This window comes from Salminus brasiliensis, chromosome 1 (assembly GCF_030463535.1).
Source record: "Salminus brasiliensis chromosome 1, fSalBra1.hap2, whole genome shotgun sequence".
Lineage (NCBI taxonomy): Eukaryota > Metazoa > Chordata > Actinopteri > Characiformes > Bryconidae > Salminus > Salminus brasiliensis.
The window spans coordinates 90,990,467-91,011,215 of record NC_132878.1 but is presented as its reverse complement, the minus strand read 5'-3'; the positions used below and the strand labels follow the sequence as shown (position 1 = coordinate 91,011,215).

Below are 20,749 nucleotides of genomic sequence, written 5' to 3'. Positions count from 1 at the left end.
GATAGACACCTCTTCTTTGTCACTGTCTCGGTGGTAGTTGATGCGGCTGAGAAACCGATGTCCTGCCATGACCCACTCCTTCTGCACCAGGCCCTGAAAGCCGGCCACTGTTCGGCAGTGTGGGTCACACATCACCTGCACAAGGCTGGACACCACGCAGTTCATGTCCCGGTCCTCCGGCTCTGCGGGGACAAAAACCTTGGTCATGACACTGTTCAACACACAGGACATAAATTGCTAATAAGAGTATGAGTGTTGGTACTGGCACATCGGAACAGCATAGTATCCACCTAACAACCACATCACAACCACTTAGCAACACCATAGCAACCACTTATTATACATTTATACTACAGTATATATCATTTCATAATTTCACTCTCTAACAATCTTGTAGGTGAAGAGTTGGTAATCCACATGCTTTATGTTGTTACTTATTATGTAGTGTAATAACAACTGCACAGAGTGACCGACTGAGTGGCAGCCTTAGTGTTCAGTGTGAATGCTGCGAACACAAAAATGAGAAAGAGGTTTAGCAGGAATTCAGAGCTTCCTTTTCCTTTTTTCTATTAGTTTGCTCAAAATTTAATATTTTGGAGAAGAGGCGGTCCTTCATATTACAAACATGGTTCTTTACAGCAATCAACTGCCAAATCACTGCACTTTTGTAGTTACAGCATATTATATTATATGAAATTATATTCAACATTATTACTATTGTATATATTTGAATCATTCAATAACTTTATTATTAATATTACACATTAAATATAATTAAATATAATTAAAAGAATTAAATATAATTAAATTCATTACATACTTGGGCCCCTATCTTACACCCTGCGCAAGGCGTGTCGCGATGCTCATTGCTATCTTACACTCCACCAACAGACGATTTTCATGCCTTGCCCATAGCCCTTTATATTACAAACACGCTTCTTTAATGGCATCGCTCAAACAACCTTTTGTAGAACCTTTATTTTTAAGAGTGTAAAATACAGAAACATCATGTACACCGTGCAGCCCTACTGCTCTGTCAAACTTCTGAAAGCAGGCTTCTGCATACACACACACACACACACACACACACACACACACACACACAGTACCTGTAGAGAAGTACTGCCAGTAAAACAAGACACTCTGGAGCAGATAAACATAAACATGTTGGCACCATGCCTAATATTAGTCAGATGTGGGGCATTGGGCTGTGGAGCAGTGGAACTAACTGCGTTCTCCAGAATGATGGTTGGTGCTCCATCCAATATTTTTGAGATGAGTTTGGGATTTGGGGATGAGGTGGGGTGGTCACTGCAATGCTCCAAAAGTAGAAAGCCTTCTTCCCTGGACAGTAGAGACTCTAGTAGTTGCTCCAACAGAAGTAAGATCACCTCTTTTTAGAACCCCTGATTTCAGAAGAAACCATGAACGAACAGGTGTCCCAATACTTTTGTCCATTCCGTGTATGTTTTAACTATCGACTGTGATTATAGTTGTGTTTCTGTAAAGTGACCTTGGGTCTATTATAGTCATTATGTAACAGCAGAATAATTTAATAATTTCTTCCTGAAGCACTGCGCCCTCTTGTGGCAGCTGTGTGGCAGCATTCTGCTCAGAACACATCTGGTGAACAGGTTTCTCAGTGATGGATGGGTGAGCTGGCTCGCAAACATCTGAGAAAGTCATTGACTCATTGCAGCAGTTATTTACTGGTAGTCAAAGCTCTGAGAATACAGGGAGTTTATTGAGGGGTCAGTGTGAGGCGCGCTGAGAGCAGCAGCTAACGGAACGCTCTGGAGAAAACCAGTGAGAACTGAAAGATGAGTAAAGGTCTCGTCACAGGGGAGCGTTTATTACAGTATAGGAAAAATCCAACCTTACTTGTGAATGTCTTGCAAGACCTCTGACTAATATTAGGGATGGGAAAATGCATTTAGATGAATGCATCTGTAGACGCAGGGGTTTTGGAATGCTACAGTGTGGTCGGGTGATGTAAATTATATAATCAGACGGCCAACAAAGTGGTACAAATATGTAAAATATGGTGATGGATGTGAAAACTCCACCATCCATATATCCATAAATGTAAAGAACAACTGACAGATCCAAAAATGGCAAAAATGGAAATACAAGGTTTTTGAGAGACAGCGACAAAATACTAGAAATTCTAAATTCCAGCCACTTCACTAACACCACCTCCTTGTTTCTACACCCACTGTCCATTATCTGAGCTCCACCTCCCATATAGGAACACTGTGCAGTTGGAGGTATAACCTCAATGGTTGGGATTCCACAGGACTGACCACCACAGTGCAGGTAGTACTTGGGTGGTGGGTCATTTTCAGCACTGCACAGCAGTGACACCGACATGGTGGTGGTGTGTTAGTGTGTGCATCACTGCTGGACTAAGAATAGTCCACCAACCACAAATATCCAGCCATCAGCGACCCATGCTCAGCGTCCTGTGATGAAGGACTAGAGGATGACCAGCACAAACTGTGCAGCAACAGATCAGAGCTTCGGTCTCTGACTTTACCTTTATCTACATGGTGGACTAACTAGATAAGAGTGTCTAATATAGTGGACAGTGAGTGGACAGACATCATAAAAATAGCTTCAGAACCATGCCATAAATATTCATATGAAGCACAGTATCATTTCTAGTTACTCTAAGTGTGCATATGCGAGGGAGGCGCTATCCAATGCTATGCAGCCATGCTGTCTAAAAGCAAGTAAATTAATGGTAGTGACGCACAGGAAGGAAAGCTGTCCAAAACCCAAAATCAAATATACTATATGTCCAAATGTTTTTGGACACCCCTTCTAATGAATGCATTCAGCTACCGTAGGTTGCACCCACTGCGGACACAGATGTGCAAATGCAGTAGCTTGTCTAGTCCCTGTGGAGAAGCACTGCCAATAGAGTATTACTCTCTGGAGCAGATAAATATGAACCCATTGGCACCATGCTGTCTAATGCCAGGCGTGGGCTAGAGGGGTATAAAGCCCCCCAGCATTGAGCTGTGGAGCATTGAGCTGTGGAGCAGTGGAACTGTGTTCTGTGAGGTGGGGAGTTGGGATGAGGTGAGGTGGGGTGGTGATCATCCAACATCCTGACCTGACTAACGCTCTTGTTGCTGAACACAATCAAATCCTCACACCCCCACTGGAATAACATGCACTAAACATAAACAATTATGAAGAAATGTACAGATTATAATTATATATATATATATATATATATATATATATATATATATATATATATATATATATATATATATTTAAACCAGGTAAAAGATTTAAAGACCAACAGGACCCACCTTGCAGCACGACGGTCAGGTGACCTCTTTTGAGCAAGCAGGCCACCTCTGCAGCTTTTCTCAGGCAGCATCTAGACAGAAAAACACAAGCAGAAATGAGCTTAAACCAGAAACTATTCAACATATCACAGGTGCAGATCATCTGAACCCTATCAGTGTACACTGCCTGCCATTTCCTGACACCTCATAATAACTACAGTGCATCAAATACTCACTTCCCCTTCATGCTTTTTTTTTTTGTTCTTCCTTGAACAAAACAAATGAATTCCATGTCATTTAAATACTGTTAGATTGACTTAGCTTACATAGTGAACGAGTGGGCTTGTTTATAGCCGCAGTAAGCAGATTCTAAAACATGATTATTGGGTTTATGGAAAATGCTTATGAGTCATCTGGGCCCTCAATTCATTTAGTGACTTGCGTTAATGAACCGAAGCAAACCAATTCAAGGAAATTACATTTTACATTAGTTTCCTGGTACACTAATTAGCTGTACAGTACAGGGAGGCTAATAGAGAAATGACAAACACTGCATTGAATTTACCATTACACTTTATTTAGTCCTTCTGTTTACACTCACTGTACCTCCCAAAGTAACCACACAGCCATCTAATCAGTGGAGCTACTGTAAGACACTCTCAACTACAATAAATTCAACTGCCACAGGTTCTGCGTTCAGCTTTGAATGTGACGCAACAATCAGCTCATTAAATCTACTGTTTAGTCTTCCCACAACATACAGTGCATCCCTAAAATTCAGAAATTTCCCCTTCAAATCTTTATTGGTCCAGAACTTACAGGTGGGGTTGATTAGGGTTGGACCTAAAGACTGCAGTAGGGTAGATCCTTAGAAAGTAGGGGGTAGACCTCTTAAATCAAATACACCATATGGACAAAAGTATTGGGACACCTGCTCATTCATTGTTTCTCCCGAAATCAAGGGTATTAAAAAAAAGGAGTTCATCCAGGTTTTGTTGGAGTAGCTGTCTCTACTGTCCAGGGAAGAAGGCTTTACAGGATTACGAAGCACTGCTGTGAGAACTGAATTGCATCTAACGATAAGAGTGTCAGTAAGATAGGATGCTGGATGATCACCGCCCCACCTCAACCCCAGCTCCTCAACTCATCCGGAATGTATTTGATGATACACTGGATAAGCAGGTGTCTACAACCTTTGGGAGATACTGTAGCTCTGGGAGTGACCGCTGCAGTAATATCATTGAGTAACAATGACAAAAACAATGCACAACTTTCTACAGTGTATCAAGTCAAGGCTTAGAAGGCATGCCGCAGAAGAACCACTTTTATTTCCACAATGGAGAAAAGAACCTTATAATGGTTGATTTAATGGAATTTCTATGGAATCACTTGAAGAACCTTTATTTTTAGGAGTGCACAGTGTATCCCTTTACCTGGTGTAGTCCAGCCAGTGGGTGCCCTCCAGAGTGGAAAGCCACTTGTCATCTGGCACGGACACGGATGACGAAATGTCTGCAAGACAGCAGGGAAAGTTATTAGCCGAACACTGCACGGACAACTAGGAGGGGTTCTCTACTCTCAGCCTTTACTGGACGCCCACAACAAGACGAGCTGGACCAGGAACATCACAAGGCTACGCAGTAGCATGTGAAGAGGGGCTGTGAGACCACAGCTCCTGCTGGAGGCATGTGAGGGTGACGCAAACACAGCACTTTGAGGAATTTTGTGGGTCAGTGTGGGCTAAACCACTAGCAGAATGTGAGGCTGTAAAACAATAACAACAACAAAAACACATTCTGTGGCCCAGTTTCTGCTCTTATGGACCATCTGGCACTGTGTGAAATTAGAGACCCCTTCATTTCCCTTATTTCCAGCCAAAACGCTCAATAACAGTATCAATTTTTTAGCATCAGGAAAATAAAGATGGAAAACATCTATTTAAGTTACAAAGAAGCCTCAACAACCAAATCTTATATCAGCTGTGAGTCTTCAGAGCTTCTCCTTTTTCCTTTAATTCAGCTCCAGGACAAAGTCCTCTCCTACTCCAGCATCAGAGGAACAGCTCAGATTCAACAGCTAACAGATGCTCAGATCACTCTAGGAGTGCTGTGGGCAGGAGGTGCCATCAACCCACCACTGAGAGAGCAAGGCCAATTGTGCTCTGTTGGTTCGAATAAGGAGAAATCTGCAGATATCTGCTGGGAGATGTTTCCACACCTGCAAAGTTCAGTGTTAGACATCTAACAGCATTTCCTGCCTCTCACCATCCAGATCATTCCTTATGCATTCAATGACATGGAGGTCTGGACTCTGGGGTGGGTAGTTCATTGTTCTGGGGGCAGCAGCAGCAGCTTCAACAGTCAACCGTTTCTTTTTTTTCAGTCCGTTTTGAGTTTTTGATCAGCTAGTAATTATAGTAGTCATATTTTGCAGTGGAAGGATGGACGGAAACAGCTGTGGATCTGAAGCAGGAGCAGAGCTTGACATTCTCCTCAGTCTCAAAAAGGAAGCTTTTAAAATTTAATGGTTTAATGTCCAGTTTTAAAAACTTGAGCATGTGAAGGTAACATCTTATATGAAATCTGCTTAGACATGTCTCCTGGAAAGGGAAAACCTTTGTAACTGTTTGATGCTAAAGAGTCAGCATGCGTGCAGCACGCAGTCCTCTCCAACAGTCACGGAAACGACCATAAAAGGCCATTACACCACCTGCCGTATTAGAGTTTCAATGCGACAGCCAGAACGACACCACAGAGAGTATGCAAGCCTGTAAGCTCGAGAAGGAGTGTTGGCCTCGGCATTACCCTTGTAAGCTTCGGTTAGCTGAATGTAGGCTTTAAGGAACGCTGCCTTTACGAACTAAGCTGATCACACTAGTTCCAAGCATGAACGGCTTTACAATGGAGAGCAAAGGTCAACCATAGCTTTTGTTAGGATGACACTTGGCAGCGTTTCTCAACTCCAGCCCTGCAGTGTCTTGTGTTCCCTGCTCTAAAACACACTGGATTAACATCCCTGGCTAATCATTAGCCACTTGTAGTGCTGAATCAGGTCTGTTAGAGTAAGAACATTTACATTTACAATTACGATATTTAGCAGACTTGCTAAAACAGTGCTTCACTGTTTACTCAAGAATAACCTCAGCTAGTTTATATAGACTAGAATTCAAAGAAGCCTCTAAGCTTAGACTCTACTAAACACAAGTCAATAAAGAGACTCTACTCTATAATGTACTCTACTCTTCACCCAAGTACTCTCAGAAGAGGAGGGTCTTCAGTCTGGGTTTGAAGACAGCAAGCGTTAGACTCTGCTGTTTGGACACCCAAGGGAAGTTCATTCCACCAGGACAGAAAAAAGCCTGGACGCTTGTCTTCCGTAGATTTTAAGGGATGGCGGGTCAAGCAGAGCCTTACTTAAAGCTGGAAGGGCTCTTGGTGCGGATCAGCTTTTGACCATTGCCATCAAGTACGAAGGGGCTGGTCTGTTCTTGGCTTTGTAGGCCAGCGTCAAGGGTTTGAATCTGATGACCTGGGCAGCAGCTACAGGAAGCCAGTGAAGAGAGAACGCAGCAGTGGAGATGAACATGGCTGAACTTAGAAACACTGAAGACGACCCGTGCCGCTGCATTCTGTTGTGTAGATTAGAGGAGTTTGATGGGTCTAATGACAGCAGCAGCTAATATCATTATTCCCTGATAAAGTGTATCATTTTAATGGGCCAATCAGCTTTGACACAGTGGGTAGAAATGATCCAAATGTGCGTAAATAATCATTGTTAGCACAACAGCCAGGTAATGCCTGTTTTTTTATTTAAAATAAATGTAGAATACACTGATTTTGGTGGACAACTGAGTGTCAGTCTTCAAAATATATAGCAAGTGGCAATCACTGGGGCCCAAGCACTCTACTACCATTATGGAGCCAGTAGAGAACAAATAATGAGTAATGTTTTTAGACTGGCCTCACAAACAGATGGGTTCCCACCAGTGGGCCTGGAGTACCGCTGCTCTACAAATGTTAATGTTTTTCTGCATCAACACTCCCACTTCACCTCAGGAATGATTTATTAATCCGCCAATAGATTAAGCACTAGTGGAAGCAGGGAAAACACTACAGTCTGCATGGGCAGGGGAGCCACAGGATCAGGGTTGGGAACAACTGGCCTAACACAAGCAGAATAAACTCCTCAGTACTGACCCCCAAGGCACAGGCTGCGCAGGCGCGTATGTGCGAGCTGCACATCTGCAGGTGAAGGCATCTCCTCCCCGAGATCCACCACTATACACTGCGGCTGCCCGCCGAAAAGAATTAGCTCCAGATTCCTGTAGAGCACAGACAGCAAGGTTAGTTACCGTTTGTACATTCTTACAACCAATGAGGGTATATGAAACTTTAGTGGCTTTATTAGTTCAGCCTGTGTTGCTGTGATTTACATCAGCAATTATTTACAGTAGCAATTATGATCAATAACGGATCATTCAACATCAGAACCTGACCTCAGTAATGCTGAATCTCTGTGCTGAATGCAAACAAACCCTCACAGACAGCAACCGGTGATTTATCAATCAAGACCCAATACTAATCATTGTGGTCACATCTTAAAGGTCTACATACCGAATATCGTCCTTCTCGTGGTAGATGTTGTTCTGGAAGCTGGCCATCCGTAGCAGGTCGCTGCCATGGGGATGCCGCCAAGACCAGCGCTGAACAGAGAGAAGCTCATAAATCACGGTGAAAACGTTCCTCACGTTCACAATAAAAATCCTACAAATGACAACTGTGTGGATGCAGAGCCAGATGTGTGGAATGTTGGAAGCTGTGGACGGTAATAAATGGTGAGTTATTCTAACTCACAGGGATGCGCCCCTCGTTGAAATGGGCGAATGTTTTCTTCAGCTCTGTGTCAAGGACCTTCTGAGGAACCACGTTAAACCTGGAGAGGCTGGGAAGAAGAAAACAGGATCAACTACAATGCAGGTCTGTACTTTTGTGCAAACAGGTTTGTTTGTAGGCTCAGTCAAATTTAACATATGTTGTTGCTGTTACGCAAAACAAAATCTGCTAAATGAGAACTTCAGAGGAGAAGAAAAAAACCTTCTGAACGTTCAATGGAAGTCAATGTAAAAGTTTTTTTGGAGCTTTTCTATTGGTCTATTCATCATGAAATAGCTCCATCATGAAATTTGATGGACAGGTGGATGGGAGGGTGATTGGATGAGTGGCTGCGTGGATGGATGGCTGGGTAGGTGCATGGGTGGAAGGATGGGAGGGTGGAAGGATGGGAGGGTGGTTGGAATTGGACTGGTTGGTGAGTGTATGAGTGGGTGCATGGTGAATGGATGGTGGATGGATGGAAGGGCGAGAGGGTAGTAGAGTGAGAGGGTGGCAGATTGATAGAATGAGACAGTGAGAGGGTCTGAGGGTGGGTGGAACTGGACAGGTTTGTGAGTGTATGAGTGGGTGCATGGTGTATGGATGGTGGATGGATGGGTGGATGGTGGATGGATGTGTAGATAGATGTGTGGATAGTGGATAGATGGGAGGGTGTGGGAGGGATGGAGGGTGGTTGGGTGAAATTGGATGGGTGGGAGGACGGACGACGGATGGGTGGGTGGACGGACGGGAGGGTAGGCCTACGGACGGGAGGGTCAGCTGGTAGGTGGGTGAGCGGACGAGTGGGTGGGTGTACGGACAAGTGAATGGATGGGTGAGAATCACTGATCAATGAAGCAACAATTGTTAATCAAGAATGGAGCAATGCACCAAAAAATGGTTGATTGTAGTAATCCAGCTGAACCACAGCACCTCTAATGAGGCTGATCTTTATCTTTGAGCTTGTGGAGATGATCACACATACCTGGTGGACATTTCAAAGCGGTCATTGACGGAGCTGACCCTCCAGCCGGTGGCGCCAGTTCTCTCCAGCTCCTGCTCCCAGTCTGCTGAACTCTCGAACCAATTCATTCCAGGGTCCCGCCGCCGGTTACTCAGGAACTGCTTCATTTCTAAAGAAGAGACTCCACATGAGACATGAGCATCTAACGTTCGACAAGTTCCTCTCTCTCGTTGCCACTGCAGCCATTTCAACTAGCATAGCATAGTTAATGCTGTGTTTACAGGCTTGTGGCACGAGTTAGGGAGTTGAGGATGAGGTGGGTGGTGGGGGGTGGTGATCATAATTTTTTTAATACCCTTGATTTCAGAAACAACAATAAATAAGCTTGTCTGTAGTGATGCTCAGGGGTATCACAGAACAGTTCTGATTTTCCAAGCCAGATACTAGACATCAGAATAGGTGTCCCAATATTTTTGTCCAGATAGTGTATGATGTATTAAGTTTATATTGACCTTATATTGACTATATCAATATATATATATATTATTTTTTTACATAAGACAAGGCCAGATTTAGGTTTACACTAACTATTATTTGAACTAATAATAATAAAACCAGCAGCCCAGACCTAAAGCCCTTGGACCGGCTCCGAGGTTGTGCTTGGCAGAGCCGTCAAATCAATTTGTTTGCTGTAGTGACGATATGGAGGCAGTGTCCCGGTGCAATGAACATGAACTGACCACACACACAGATCTTGACAGGGTTGAGCAGAGGCCAGGAGGTGGCCCAGGTCAAATTTCTTTCCATTATTCATCTGGCTGACGAGCACTTTTTCCCTCCGAGCCGCTCCGCCTGGTTCGCGTTTCTTCATATGATTTCATTTGAATGTCAAATGCAGCTGACCAGACGATATGGAGGACACCCGGCAGTCAGTGCACACTCACATGCTGTACCTGCTCCTATCACATCCTGTTCTGATTGTTCTTTTATGGGAATACAAGTGTTTTACAACTGAGGAATTCCCCCCCCCCCCCCAAGACACATACATACCCCACCTCTTCAATTAAGAATGATTGTTTAAACTGCAGGCTGCTAACGTGACTAATGCCTTTAGATGACTGTGAGGGTGGACTACGGTAAGCGTGTGTTGAATTTACTTACCAATGCTACCCAAAGCAGCGTTCTGGAAGGACAGGACAGTTCCAGGCTTCAGAGGCTGGTATGTCTTGGCAATGGTGTATGTAATCTGCAGAGGAATCACAGTGAGTAACAGTCACTGTTAAAGAAACAGCTCACTAAAAATGTAAACGATTACCCCCTTCACCCCAAATATAGTTGAACGCTCAGGATTTTAACACTGAGGCTACGATTTGAAAGCTTACACCCCACCAAGTAGCAATGTGCTACCTGCACACCTAAAGCCGGGCTTACACTACATCATTTTTCGCCAGATTTGACAGAGTTGGTGGTGGTTAGCTCCAGCCTACAGATTCTGAGTCAATGACAGGGAGATAAAATTGGGTCTTTAAATGTTTAATGTTAAGTTCCTTTTAAATTAACCCAACTCCCTTCTGTTAAAAGCAGCAACTGACCTCTGAGCATTTTGTGCTCACACTGTGAAGAGCTCTAATGAGATTTTCTACTACTTAACGAGATTTTCTCCCGCCTGAAGAACAATGATCTGGCCATCTCCTTCGAGAACTCACTGGTCAATCTATCTGCAGAAGCACAAAGCCTTGGTGTAATCATGGATGATCAGTTATCGTTCTCAACTCATTGCAAATCTGACCCGACTCCTGCAGCTCCCTATCATATAGCAGATCTGATTTTGTGAACCAGGTTGAAATCCTTGATAAATTAGCTATTAAACACAGTTAAATGGCTAAACTGAAAAACTTTGCACAATCCAAATAATACTGTAATTTTCCGCTGCTGCAGGAGGGGTGGGTCTGTCATAGGACAGTCAGCCTAAGACAGCCCTTGGTTTATCTTATGACGGGTCGGTCAGATATACTGATTGTGGTGTTGTGTGGTGACCCTTGTGGTTGCATTTAATGCAGTAAGAGCTAAATGCTGAGTGGGAGAAGTGTTACTAGTACACAGTGGGTTAGAGACAACTTTAGACCGTTGAAAGCGAGTTCATGAGGACCCTATTTATTGGGACATAAGCTCTCATTATTTGACTAAGAGCTACACTGTTTCTACACACACACACACACACACACACACACACACACACACACACACACACCTCTACAGCCTGGGTGTCAGGAGTGAGCCGATCGAACAGGAAGCAGAGCACCCGCAGGTCTCTGCAGTACAGGATCAGCTCCTCTGGGGTGAACTTCAGAGAGGAGTTGGGGGTCACTAATTTGGTCCGGGATGGTCCCACTGAAACAGAGATTAAACAGGGAATCAAATGTGGTGAAATTGTGGTGAGCCTTTAGACTTAATAATGCACTGAATCCATGTTTATAAAAAAAAATCATGATTTGAATCAAATGAAACTTTCTAATTTTTATTTTTTTTATTTTGCATTAAATCACTTTATTAAGAATCTTAATTACACTAAATAAAACTGGTGAAATAATAAATATAAATAATAAAAATACTAGCAATACTCCACAAAAACACATTTATCACACCTAATTGTGAATTTCCCCACTGCGGGACTAATAAAGGACTATCTTATCTTATCTTATCTTATTATGTGTATACTGGACCCTTAAAGTCCATCCACCTTACCAGCCACGACCTTCTCAATGGATGCCAGCGCCACATCGTGGTCTCCAAGGAGCACCGGATCAGCATTGTCCTAAACCAGGAGGAAAGAGGAAGGAGCTCAGGCCCTGGAACCCACAACTATGCAAAGCAGACGTCAGTGGACAATTCATCTGCAGAGATACTGTCTGAGCCGGATACGAAACCAGACACATGAAACTGGCCTGGCAGCAGAAATATGGATATTGGGAAGCTTGAGCACTATTAGAGAGATAGATGAAGCTTCTCCACCTGGTTAATCTATGGCTGAGCGCCAGCCTCGACCTACTTTGCACGGCGACTTACTGCAGCACCTGCTGGATGTGGACGCAGAAGAAACTTTCTTAAAGTGGTAGTGCAGCAAATCTACACAGGCTCCCCCCGTACTCTAAATATGGTCCACCAGCCAAACAAGGACAATTTTTTTATAAAAAATAAAAAAATATAATAAAATGACTCAATAATGTTGCATTATATAGTCTCACATAGCCACAGTCTCTCATAGACTAGGGTTCCACCGAAATGTGTTTTCTGGGAAGGCCAACAAGGAGACTGATAAACAATACATTAGGCCAAACTATACACAGCTGCTGTTAACTAACTGCTGAGCAACCGTGTGAGAGCGAAGTCCAGCAACTGGTGCTGGAAGTAACAGAAAGGCGCAATGAGAGACTGGTTCTGCTGTCTTTGGACTTGTAGCCGAGGCTATGAAGGACTAGATAAGTTAGGTAACTGGTTAAACACCACAGCACAGACCGTGTTTCAGCTAACTGAGGCTCAAATCCACCCGTTTAGAGGATAATGCCTCATATCTGAGAGCATATCTGAGTCATGTGAATGGTCTTTCAGGCACATCAAGTAGACTTGCCTTTCAGTCGAACTGAGCGCCACTAACATTACAACTACGGTAGGCTTGTTTTTTCTGCCCACCTGTTTTTAAAGCTTGACATCATTAATCATTAATCCCCACAGCACCCCCACCTTGTGGCTCTTTTAAATACACATAGGAAATGAGCTTAATGGACACAGAACAGATTTGACAAATCAGACACGTAATTTGAAATACAGTCAACATTTTTAAATACCGTTAAATTAGTTATACTGCCCGAGCCTATTAGGAAGTAGAAATCGCACCTTGAGCGCCCCCTTGTGGACTCATGTGCACATGCATTTCTTCAATCTGAAGTGATAGAAGCATGTGGACTGACATAGTACACAAATATGACTTAGGTTACCCACAATTATGGAGAGAGGTCTTGCACTGTAGCAGGCACTGTAGCAGGGCTCCAGTCCGAAGTGGGAATGACAGAGACGCAATTCTCCCAATTACGGTCATCAGAGCATCAAAATGGTTGTAAAGCTACTATATAAAGGTAAAACTGCATCAAAATTTGACTCTATAGGGGCTCGCAAAATAAAGGTGTTTGAAGTAACATGTAAAACATGTTTTGGCTACATTTAAGGGTAAAGTAAAAAAAAAAAAAAAATTATATATATATATATATATATATATATATATATATATATATATATATATATATATATATATATATATATATCATGACTTAATATATCTAATAGGACCCCTCACCTACAAGTGCTCAACACTGCTACTAAAAGGGCCAAACTGCCTAGATAGATGGATAGATCGTTAGACAGGCAGATAGACAGAGAGATAGATAAATAGATTTATTGATCCTGAAGGAAATTTACATTTACGGCATTTAGCTGACGCTCTACTCCAGAGCGACTTACAAGGTTACTCATATTACAGATGTGGGCCAATGTAGTGATGGGAGTCTTGCCCAAGGACTCTTATTGGTGTAGCACAGCACAGTCACCCAGACCAGGAATCGAACCCTGGTCTCCCACATGGTGTGGAAGCTTATTGACAGGTAGTGGTGTTACCTGTTACGCCACACCAACCAAATTTAGCAGCCAGTATACTGGACCCTTACGTTTGCAGTTGGGTGCAGCAGAATTCTAAACCTCCAGCTGGGTGTATGTGTGTGTTGTACTTACATCTGGTCGTGGACTGTCCTGCGGTACAAAGGCGACTCTAAAGTGAGTGCAGAACAAAGTTCCGGACAGCCAGCCTCCTCCTTCTTTAGGAGACAGCTTCTTCCTCACCAGGACTGCTCTCTGTAGCACACACTCCCCTGAGAACACACACAGAAAAGCACAGTCGCGTCAAACCAACTGACTTATGAAGAAAACTAAAAAAAGGGCATTTCCTGAAAGAAAACCCATAACTGTGGCACAGCTTAAGTGGTTCCCATTTCTAGGCTGTTGCTAGATGGTTGCTGTGGTATCCGAGGTGGTTTCTATGCTATGGTGTTGCTAGGTGGAACGACAAGGACGACAACGTTAGCCGAGTGTTAGCTTTTAGCCTTGTTAGCCTCGAAAGGCTGAAAGACTGAAAGGCCTTTGCTGGTGGGCGGGGTTAATGTAAAGTTTTGGAGGGGAACTGGCCTGTTTTTCAGCTCTGTTTTTGTTGTGCTGGATGACCAAAATAATCAGAAGATGTAAATGACCATTTGCCCTGGATATACACTCCTTCTACACAAGTTTACAGCTTTACTTTACGTCTAAGTGTTTAAGCAAGCCCAGCATTGGGGTTTACTTACAGCCAGTGCACTAAACGCATAAACAGGGTGTTTACTCTGAGCGTTCCTGTACTGCCTTGAGCTTCCTGTGGGAGTTCGGCACGGGCCCCCCCACCTTTTCATCTCAGAGCCTTTCATCTGCAGCTCATGTGGAGAAGCAGCTGAGGAGACCTGCCCTGCTCTTCACAGCTGTGCGGGATTACAGTAAAGCATGTAAACAGCCTCATGCAGCTCTTACATAGAAGACGATGGGTTTCATTCCCTCTGACTCAGTATTTCTGTGGAAATCAGGGGCTGTTCCTGCCTGGGTGGTGACCCTAATGGAATAGTGCAGTTAAAACAAGCTAAAGTTTCCAATGTTACCAAATTACATCAGGCTAATCGGTGGCTAATAACTCCCAAGCACTGCCAGCCTCCTTGGCATGTCTGGTCAAGCCATTCCTTTTTGAGCAAAGTAACATTTTCCACAAAAAGCTGGAGGAGAAGTTGGAATAATTACTACATAATTATGCATGATTGTGCACACTGCTGCTACTTTCATGTAGTGTAGTATTTCTGTCATTAAAACACTTAAAACTATCTCTTCAGCTGAACCTGAACCTATTAGTTAATCAGCAGAGCTGAGAATGACCCACCTCCCCAATACTACCTGCTCTGTGGTGGTCAGTTTTATGGGGTCCCGAGCATTGAAGATCAGGGTGAAAGGAAGCTAACAGAGTATGCAGAGAAACAGATGGATACAGTCTGGAATTATAGAACTACAGAGTGCTCCCATATGCTAAGTGAAAACCAGATTTGGGCCACTGCAGTGTGAACGTAGCCTAAATGACAGATTACTTGGCAAAAGCTACTTGGAAGCAAGTCTGTCTGTACGTTTCTACCAGCTTTGCTCACTGTTTGGGAATGATTTTTCCATTTTGCCTTACAGATTTTCTCCAGGTCATTCATGTTAGTTGGATTATGCGTGTGGATTTTTTTAAACACTGCCATTGGATTAAGATCTGGACTTTGACTTGGTCTTAGTAGAGGATTCACCTTTTTGTTGTTCAACTGCTCCTGTGTTGCTTTGATCCAGTGCTTTAGATCCTTATCCTGTTAAAAGGTGAAGCTTCTTCCAACCTTCAGTGTTTAGCAGACTGAAGCAGGTTGTCTTGCAGTTTGCTACCACCCTTATTACAGTGATGGAACGGGATTTGCTAAATATGTGGTTCCAAAGAGCTTAATGAACTCCAGTGTGGTACTGGAATCAGAGCCACTGTTCAACAACAAGTCAGCTGGTGAAATTTCCTCCCTCCTAGATCTTCCTCCATCAGCTGTGAGTGGTGTTATTATTAATCACTGGAGGTGTTTAGGAGGAACAGCTCACAGAGAGCAGCTCAGCCACCGAGTGTCTGTCAGACCACGTAAAGTTACAGAGCGGGGTCAGGGCTGAGTGCTGAGCTCAGAGAAGAGTGCAGAAAAGTCTCCAACGCTCTGCTGCCAGTTTGAGTTTGAGTTCCAAACCTCCTCTGCCATCAACATCAACACAAAAATTTTCCAACCTCATGTCACCAAGCACAATGCCAAGCGACGGATGGAGTCACTGGACTCTGGAGCAGTGAAAACGTGTTCTGTGGAGTGACGAATCACGCTTCTCTCTCTGGTAGTCTCACGAACGAGTCTGGGTTTGGCGAATGCCCGGAGAACGTTACCTGCCTGACTGCACTGTGCCACCTGTAGTGTTTGGTGGAAGAGGGATAATGCTATGGGGTTGTTTTTCAGGGCCTGTCCGAGCCCCCTTACTTACAACAGACATTTTGGACAATTGTATGCTTACAACTTTGTGGAATCAGTCTGAGGAAGGCCTTTCTCTGTTCCAGCATGACTGACTGTGCCCCAGTGCACAAAGAAAAGTCCATTAAGACATGGCTGGGTGAGTCTGTGGAAGACTTGACCTGACCTGACTGGTCTGCACAGAGCCCTGACCTCAACCCCATCGAACATCTCTGGAATGAACTACAACAGAGACAGCAAGACAGTCACTCTCATTCAATATCACATAAAAGGGTCTGGTCTGACAAATGCTCTTCTGGATGAATGGGCAAAAATTCTGGCCCAATGGTGGCCCAATACCTACCGTCTTCACACAATTAGGGTCCATGTATAAATCTGCTCCATCAGAGCAATCGCAAGAGTCACAGTGCCTGTAGGCCACTCCTCATATACCCAATAAAGCTGGAGACAAGCTGATTAAACAATTCCCATCCACTAGCTACATCTCCCCAATCACACAATGACCAGTGCTGTGAGGGTGAAGGCCAGCATGTGCTTCCTCTGAGTCACATGAAGCCAGCCAATCACTTCTTTGTAAACTGCCACTAATGCAACATTACTGGACAGATCAACACGCTTGTAGGACACTAAGCACTAACTGCCAGTTCTGTTACAGCAGCTAGCAGACACCGGCATTTAATATCACATTGAGTGTTGAGGAAAGGGGAAGTCTGTCCCCTCCCCTCCCATCTCCGATTTCTAAAAACAGTGTACAGATAAACAACAAGTAAAAGTATGCTGCTGCTTCTACAAGCAGGGAAAGCCCAAACATCATAAAGTTTACTATTCTGTATTGCACAACTAAAAGCTGGAAATCTGAGTGTAATCAAGGACATCGCGGCCAAACAAGAAAATACACAGTTTGTGGATGGAAAGATTCATGTGCCAAATCTGGCCCAAAGTTCAAACGACAGCTTCAAAGGCTTTGTGGGTTATATAGCGATCACATGGTGGTAAGATGTGGCCGTAAGTAAGGCTGTAGTGCTGTTTGTGTGAGACCTCATGACGCTGAATAAAAACAGTAATGAGAGCAAGTCGGGCACAACAATATAATCTATACAGACACAGCTGTAATCACCATTCCATCTCCCAGTAAAGCTGGTCATCAACATCCAGTCAGATGTCCACACTGAATGGGTTTGGTTAGCTTAATTGCACATGTGGTCAGTCCTCAAATATAGGTTCCTTAAAGGGAAATTGCGAAATAAAAAATTGCACAATGCTTTGAAAACTTTAACACTAATTTGGCTAACAGTTCAGGGCTCTAATTATGAATGCTTTCACTTGATTCATTAAGTCAACAAGTGCAAAAAAATTTGAATAGTGAACTCTTTGGACTTGCCTGAATATTTGCATTAATAGCTTATAAAATGTGGTCTGGTTGTTTTCTAACTTTTCATAATAGACAAATTATAGACAAAACAATCTAACTAACTAAGTAATAAGCTAACATACAAACAGTTAAACTGTTCATGTATTATACTGAGCACATGAAGTCAACATTCAGAGTGCAGGCTAGAAAATGCAAGTGAACCCTTTGGAATAATCTGTATTTCTGCACTGATTACTGAGAAATTCTTGTGTGATCATTATCACATTATCATAAGTCAGAGTTATAGAAACATGTCTTTCTTAATGCTTCTGTAGCCTGTTCCAGCTTCATAAATCTCTACAAATCATCTACTGAGGTCTTCTGAAAGACTTTTGCATCCAGTCTTGGTTCACATTAACCATCTGCAGTCTTTCTAGAGAAGAACAGATTTGTCAGGGACCAGGTTTTGTGTGTTTTTATTTAACCGGTAAAGCCATCTTTTGCTAGTTGATGAACCAGAGATTCACTTACTTTTTCTAGCCTGCACTTTGGATGTTCTCAATGTGCTCAATTAAAGACATGAACAGTAAATCTGACTTTGTTTTATTAGTCCAGTCAGATAGTGTTTTACTATAGTTGTAACTTGGACAACAATCAGACATTTTATTAGTAATCAAGGGTTCACTTGGATATGTGAATATTGACATAGCATGCATTTGTTTAATCAGGTGTATATCAATCCACCCTTTTTTTTTCTTCACAATTTGCTGCAGGAAGTGAATCGGACATGGAGGAAAAACACTGTACAGACTATCCACTGTTTGTTATTTATAAACAGTATATAACATAATTACACTATATGTCCAAATGTTTATGGTCACTCCTTCTAATGAATGCATTCAGGCTCACAGCTTGTCTAGTCCCTGTGGAGAAGTCTTGCCAGGTCTACATCCAATACTTGGGATGAGTTGGGGAGTTGGGAATGATGAGGTGGGGTGGTGATCGTCCAACAGCCAACATGATCTCATTAACGCTCTTGTCGCTGAATGCAATTAAATCCCCTTAGCAGTGCTCCTCTAAAACCTAGTAGAAAGCCTTCTTCCCTAGACAGTAGAGACAGTAACTCCAACAAAAGCAGCATGGCCTCTTTTTTTAGTATCTTTGATTTCAGAAGAAACAACAAATGAGCAGGTGTCCCAATACCCTCAAACCATCCAAACAACTGTAATCACCACCCCACCCCCAAATGAAACTGTAATGTTAGTAACTGTTCCTTTAAAACAGATATATGTAAAAGCTCTGATTCTGCTTGGCAGTTCTGGATTGTGCTTCATTTAAAAGGCAGGCTAGGCTAAACTACACTCCTTGTAACTTTAGCCTGAATGGGCGGGGCTAAACTGCAGCAGGCTGAATAGGCAGATACACCACATAAATGTGGTCGCGTTCTGTGACATTATTAAACAATGAATTCCAAACAAGCTCTTTGTAGCACAATTTCCAGATATGGACGTTACGGGCTGGGAAGTGAACATTTCAAAACCAATGTTTTCACACTACATCAAAAGAAGAGTTTTTTGAACCCTTCTAGTTTCATTTTTAAGAATGTACAGATGCCTGAAAAAGTAGCTAACCACCTTCCTTAACCCACAGTGTTCTCTCCAGGTTGATTTCAGGCCTGGGTTTAAGACTAAATTAGCTAACTGCATGGCTAAATGTTTCCCATAATTATACACAACAGTACGTCATGCTGAGTCAGAAACCACACAAGCACGTCAATTATAGATCAGACACAGTTTGATTTGCAGTTTGCTTGATGCTAATAAGTGTGCAACAGTTTTCATAACTTGCTTGCAGCATTATAGCCTCGTAGCCTCACTGCAGAACTAAAGGAACAGACTATACATTACAGTACAGCACAGTTTTAGTTTTAGGCAGCTGATGAAGCTGCTTATCTGGGCAGCAAGGGTTTAATTACTCGGTAAAATATAATTTAATATAATTTCATCAATACTAATAACATTCCTACAGAAATTGTGGTTGATGGTTCTCCATCACTGTGTTCATCATTAGAACATCTCCAAAGTTCTCCTCATGGAGTCTAGTATTATTTAGAGTTCTCCTCATATCAACACCTGGTTTGATGGTAAATCAGGTGAGCTGCTGCTGCTGGAGTTGAACACATCCTTCCTGCTGTGCTGGCTAGACTGGGGGGTGTCCAGGAGAAACCTGGAGCCAAGCTTTGTTCCTCAGACTAGCTCACAAGATCTTACTACTTTCTTCAGCATGAAAAATTCATCAAGTTCTGGGCTGAAAACCTCTACAGAGTGCTGTATTTGACTGACAAGCTTTGGAGGACAATTGCAAAAGTCTTAACATGCTATGTAACTCCCCCACCAAGTCCTGAGTTAAACATTTACACTGACCTTAACCTCATCACCAGATTACGGTTGTAATGCTAACTCCAGCACAAACCTGATCAAACCTGCTCGTTCTATATGAGTATCAGTGGAGGATCTTCAGGGGCCCATCTAAATAAAGCGCCACCCACCTGCAGATAAACCTGATAGTGCTTCCTGTTTTCGAATCATCAAAAGTGTCTTAAAAAAACGTGCATCATCTAGCAAGCCTAGAAGCAGCTTGGGCTTGCATTCTAATTTGCAGTGCTTCCAGAAGCTGTTCAGATATTATCAGAATATTGCCGCCGTGAGCAGAAGCAGAAACAGGACTACGATCTCTCTGGTGGAGGCTCTCTGCCTCTCAAGAGTGCAGGGGCTCAGACATTCCTCAGGCATCCCAGGACGCAGATGCGAGAGCATGCAGAGGAAATGAGGAAGGCCAAGGAGAAACTGACCGCTAAAGCCCTTACTGGGCTCAGATTCTCTCTGAAGGAATGTTCGTGAACACGGCTGTGCTTCGCTGTCTCACAGTTTCCAACCCTGCAGTGACAGTTCAGCACTTCATCAAATCACATGAGCTTTATTTGTATTTCTCTTCTCTTATGTCCTCATTGGGTTCATGTGCACACCCTCAACTTCGGGAAAATATAGGTTCTTAACCAAGGGTTTGGACACCCCTGGTAAAATGACCAAGTTCCTACATAAAAAAAAAAAATCCTCTAGAGC

General features: G+C 43.1%; 1 protein-coding gene across 1 annotated transcript in view; it reads right to left on the bottom strand.

Moving 5' to 3' along the window:
- mtmr11 (myotubularin related protein 11) overlaps positions 1-20,749 on the bottom strand; it is a 55,906-nt gene that overhangs the window by 9,818 nt on the left and 25,339 nt on the right. Inside the window, exons 3-13 of the mRNA XM_072692380.1 lie at positions 13,920-14,056; positions 11,883-11,952; positions 11,389-11,528; positions 10,299-10,383; positions 9,159-9,306; positions 8,156-8,243; positions 7,916-8,004; positions 7,499-7,623; positions 4,736-4,814; positions 3,324-3,394; positions 10-182 (exon numbers count right to left, since the gene is read on the bottom strand). Of these exons, the coding sequence (XP_072548481.1) occupies positions 10-182; positions 3,324-3,394; positions 4,736-4,814; positions 7,499-7,623; positions 7,916-8,004; positions 8,156-8,243; positions 9,159-9,306; positions 10,299-10,383; positions 11,389-11,528; positions 11,883-11,952; positions 13,920-14,056 (1,205 nt within the window). The remainder of the gene's footprint in view (positions 1-9; positions 183-3,323; positions 3,395-4,735; positions 4,815-7,498; positions 7,624-7,915; positions 8,005-8,155; positions 8,244-9,158; positions 9,307-10,298; positions 10,384-11,388; positions 11,529-11,882; positions 11,953-13,919; positions 14,057-20,749) is intronic.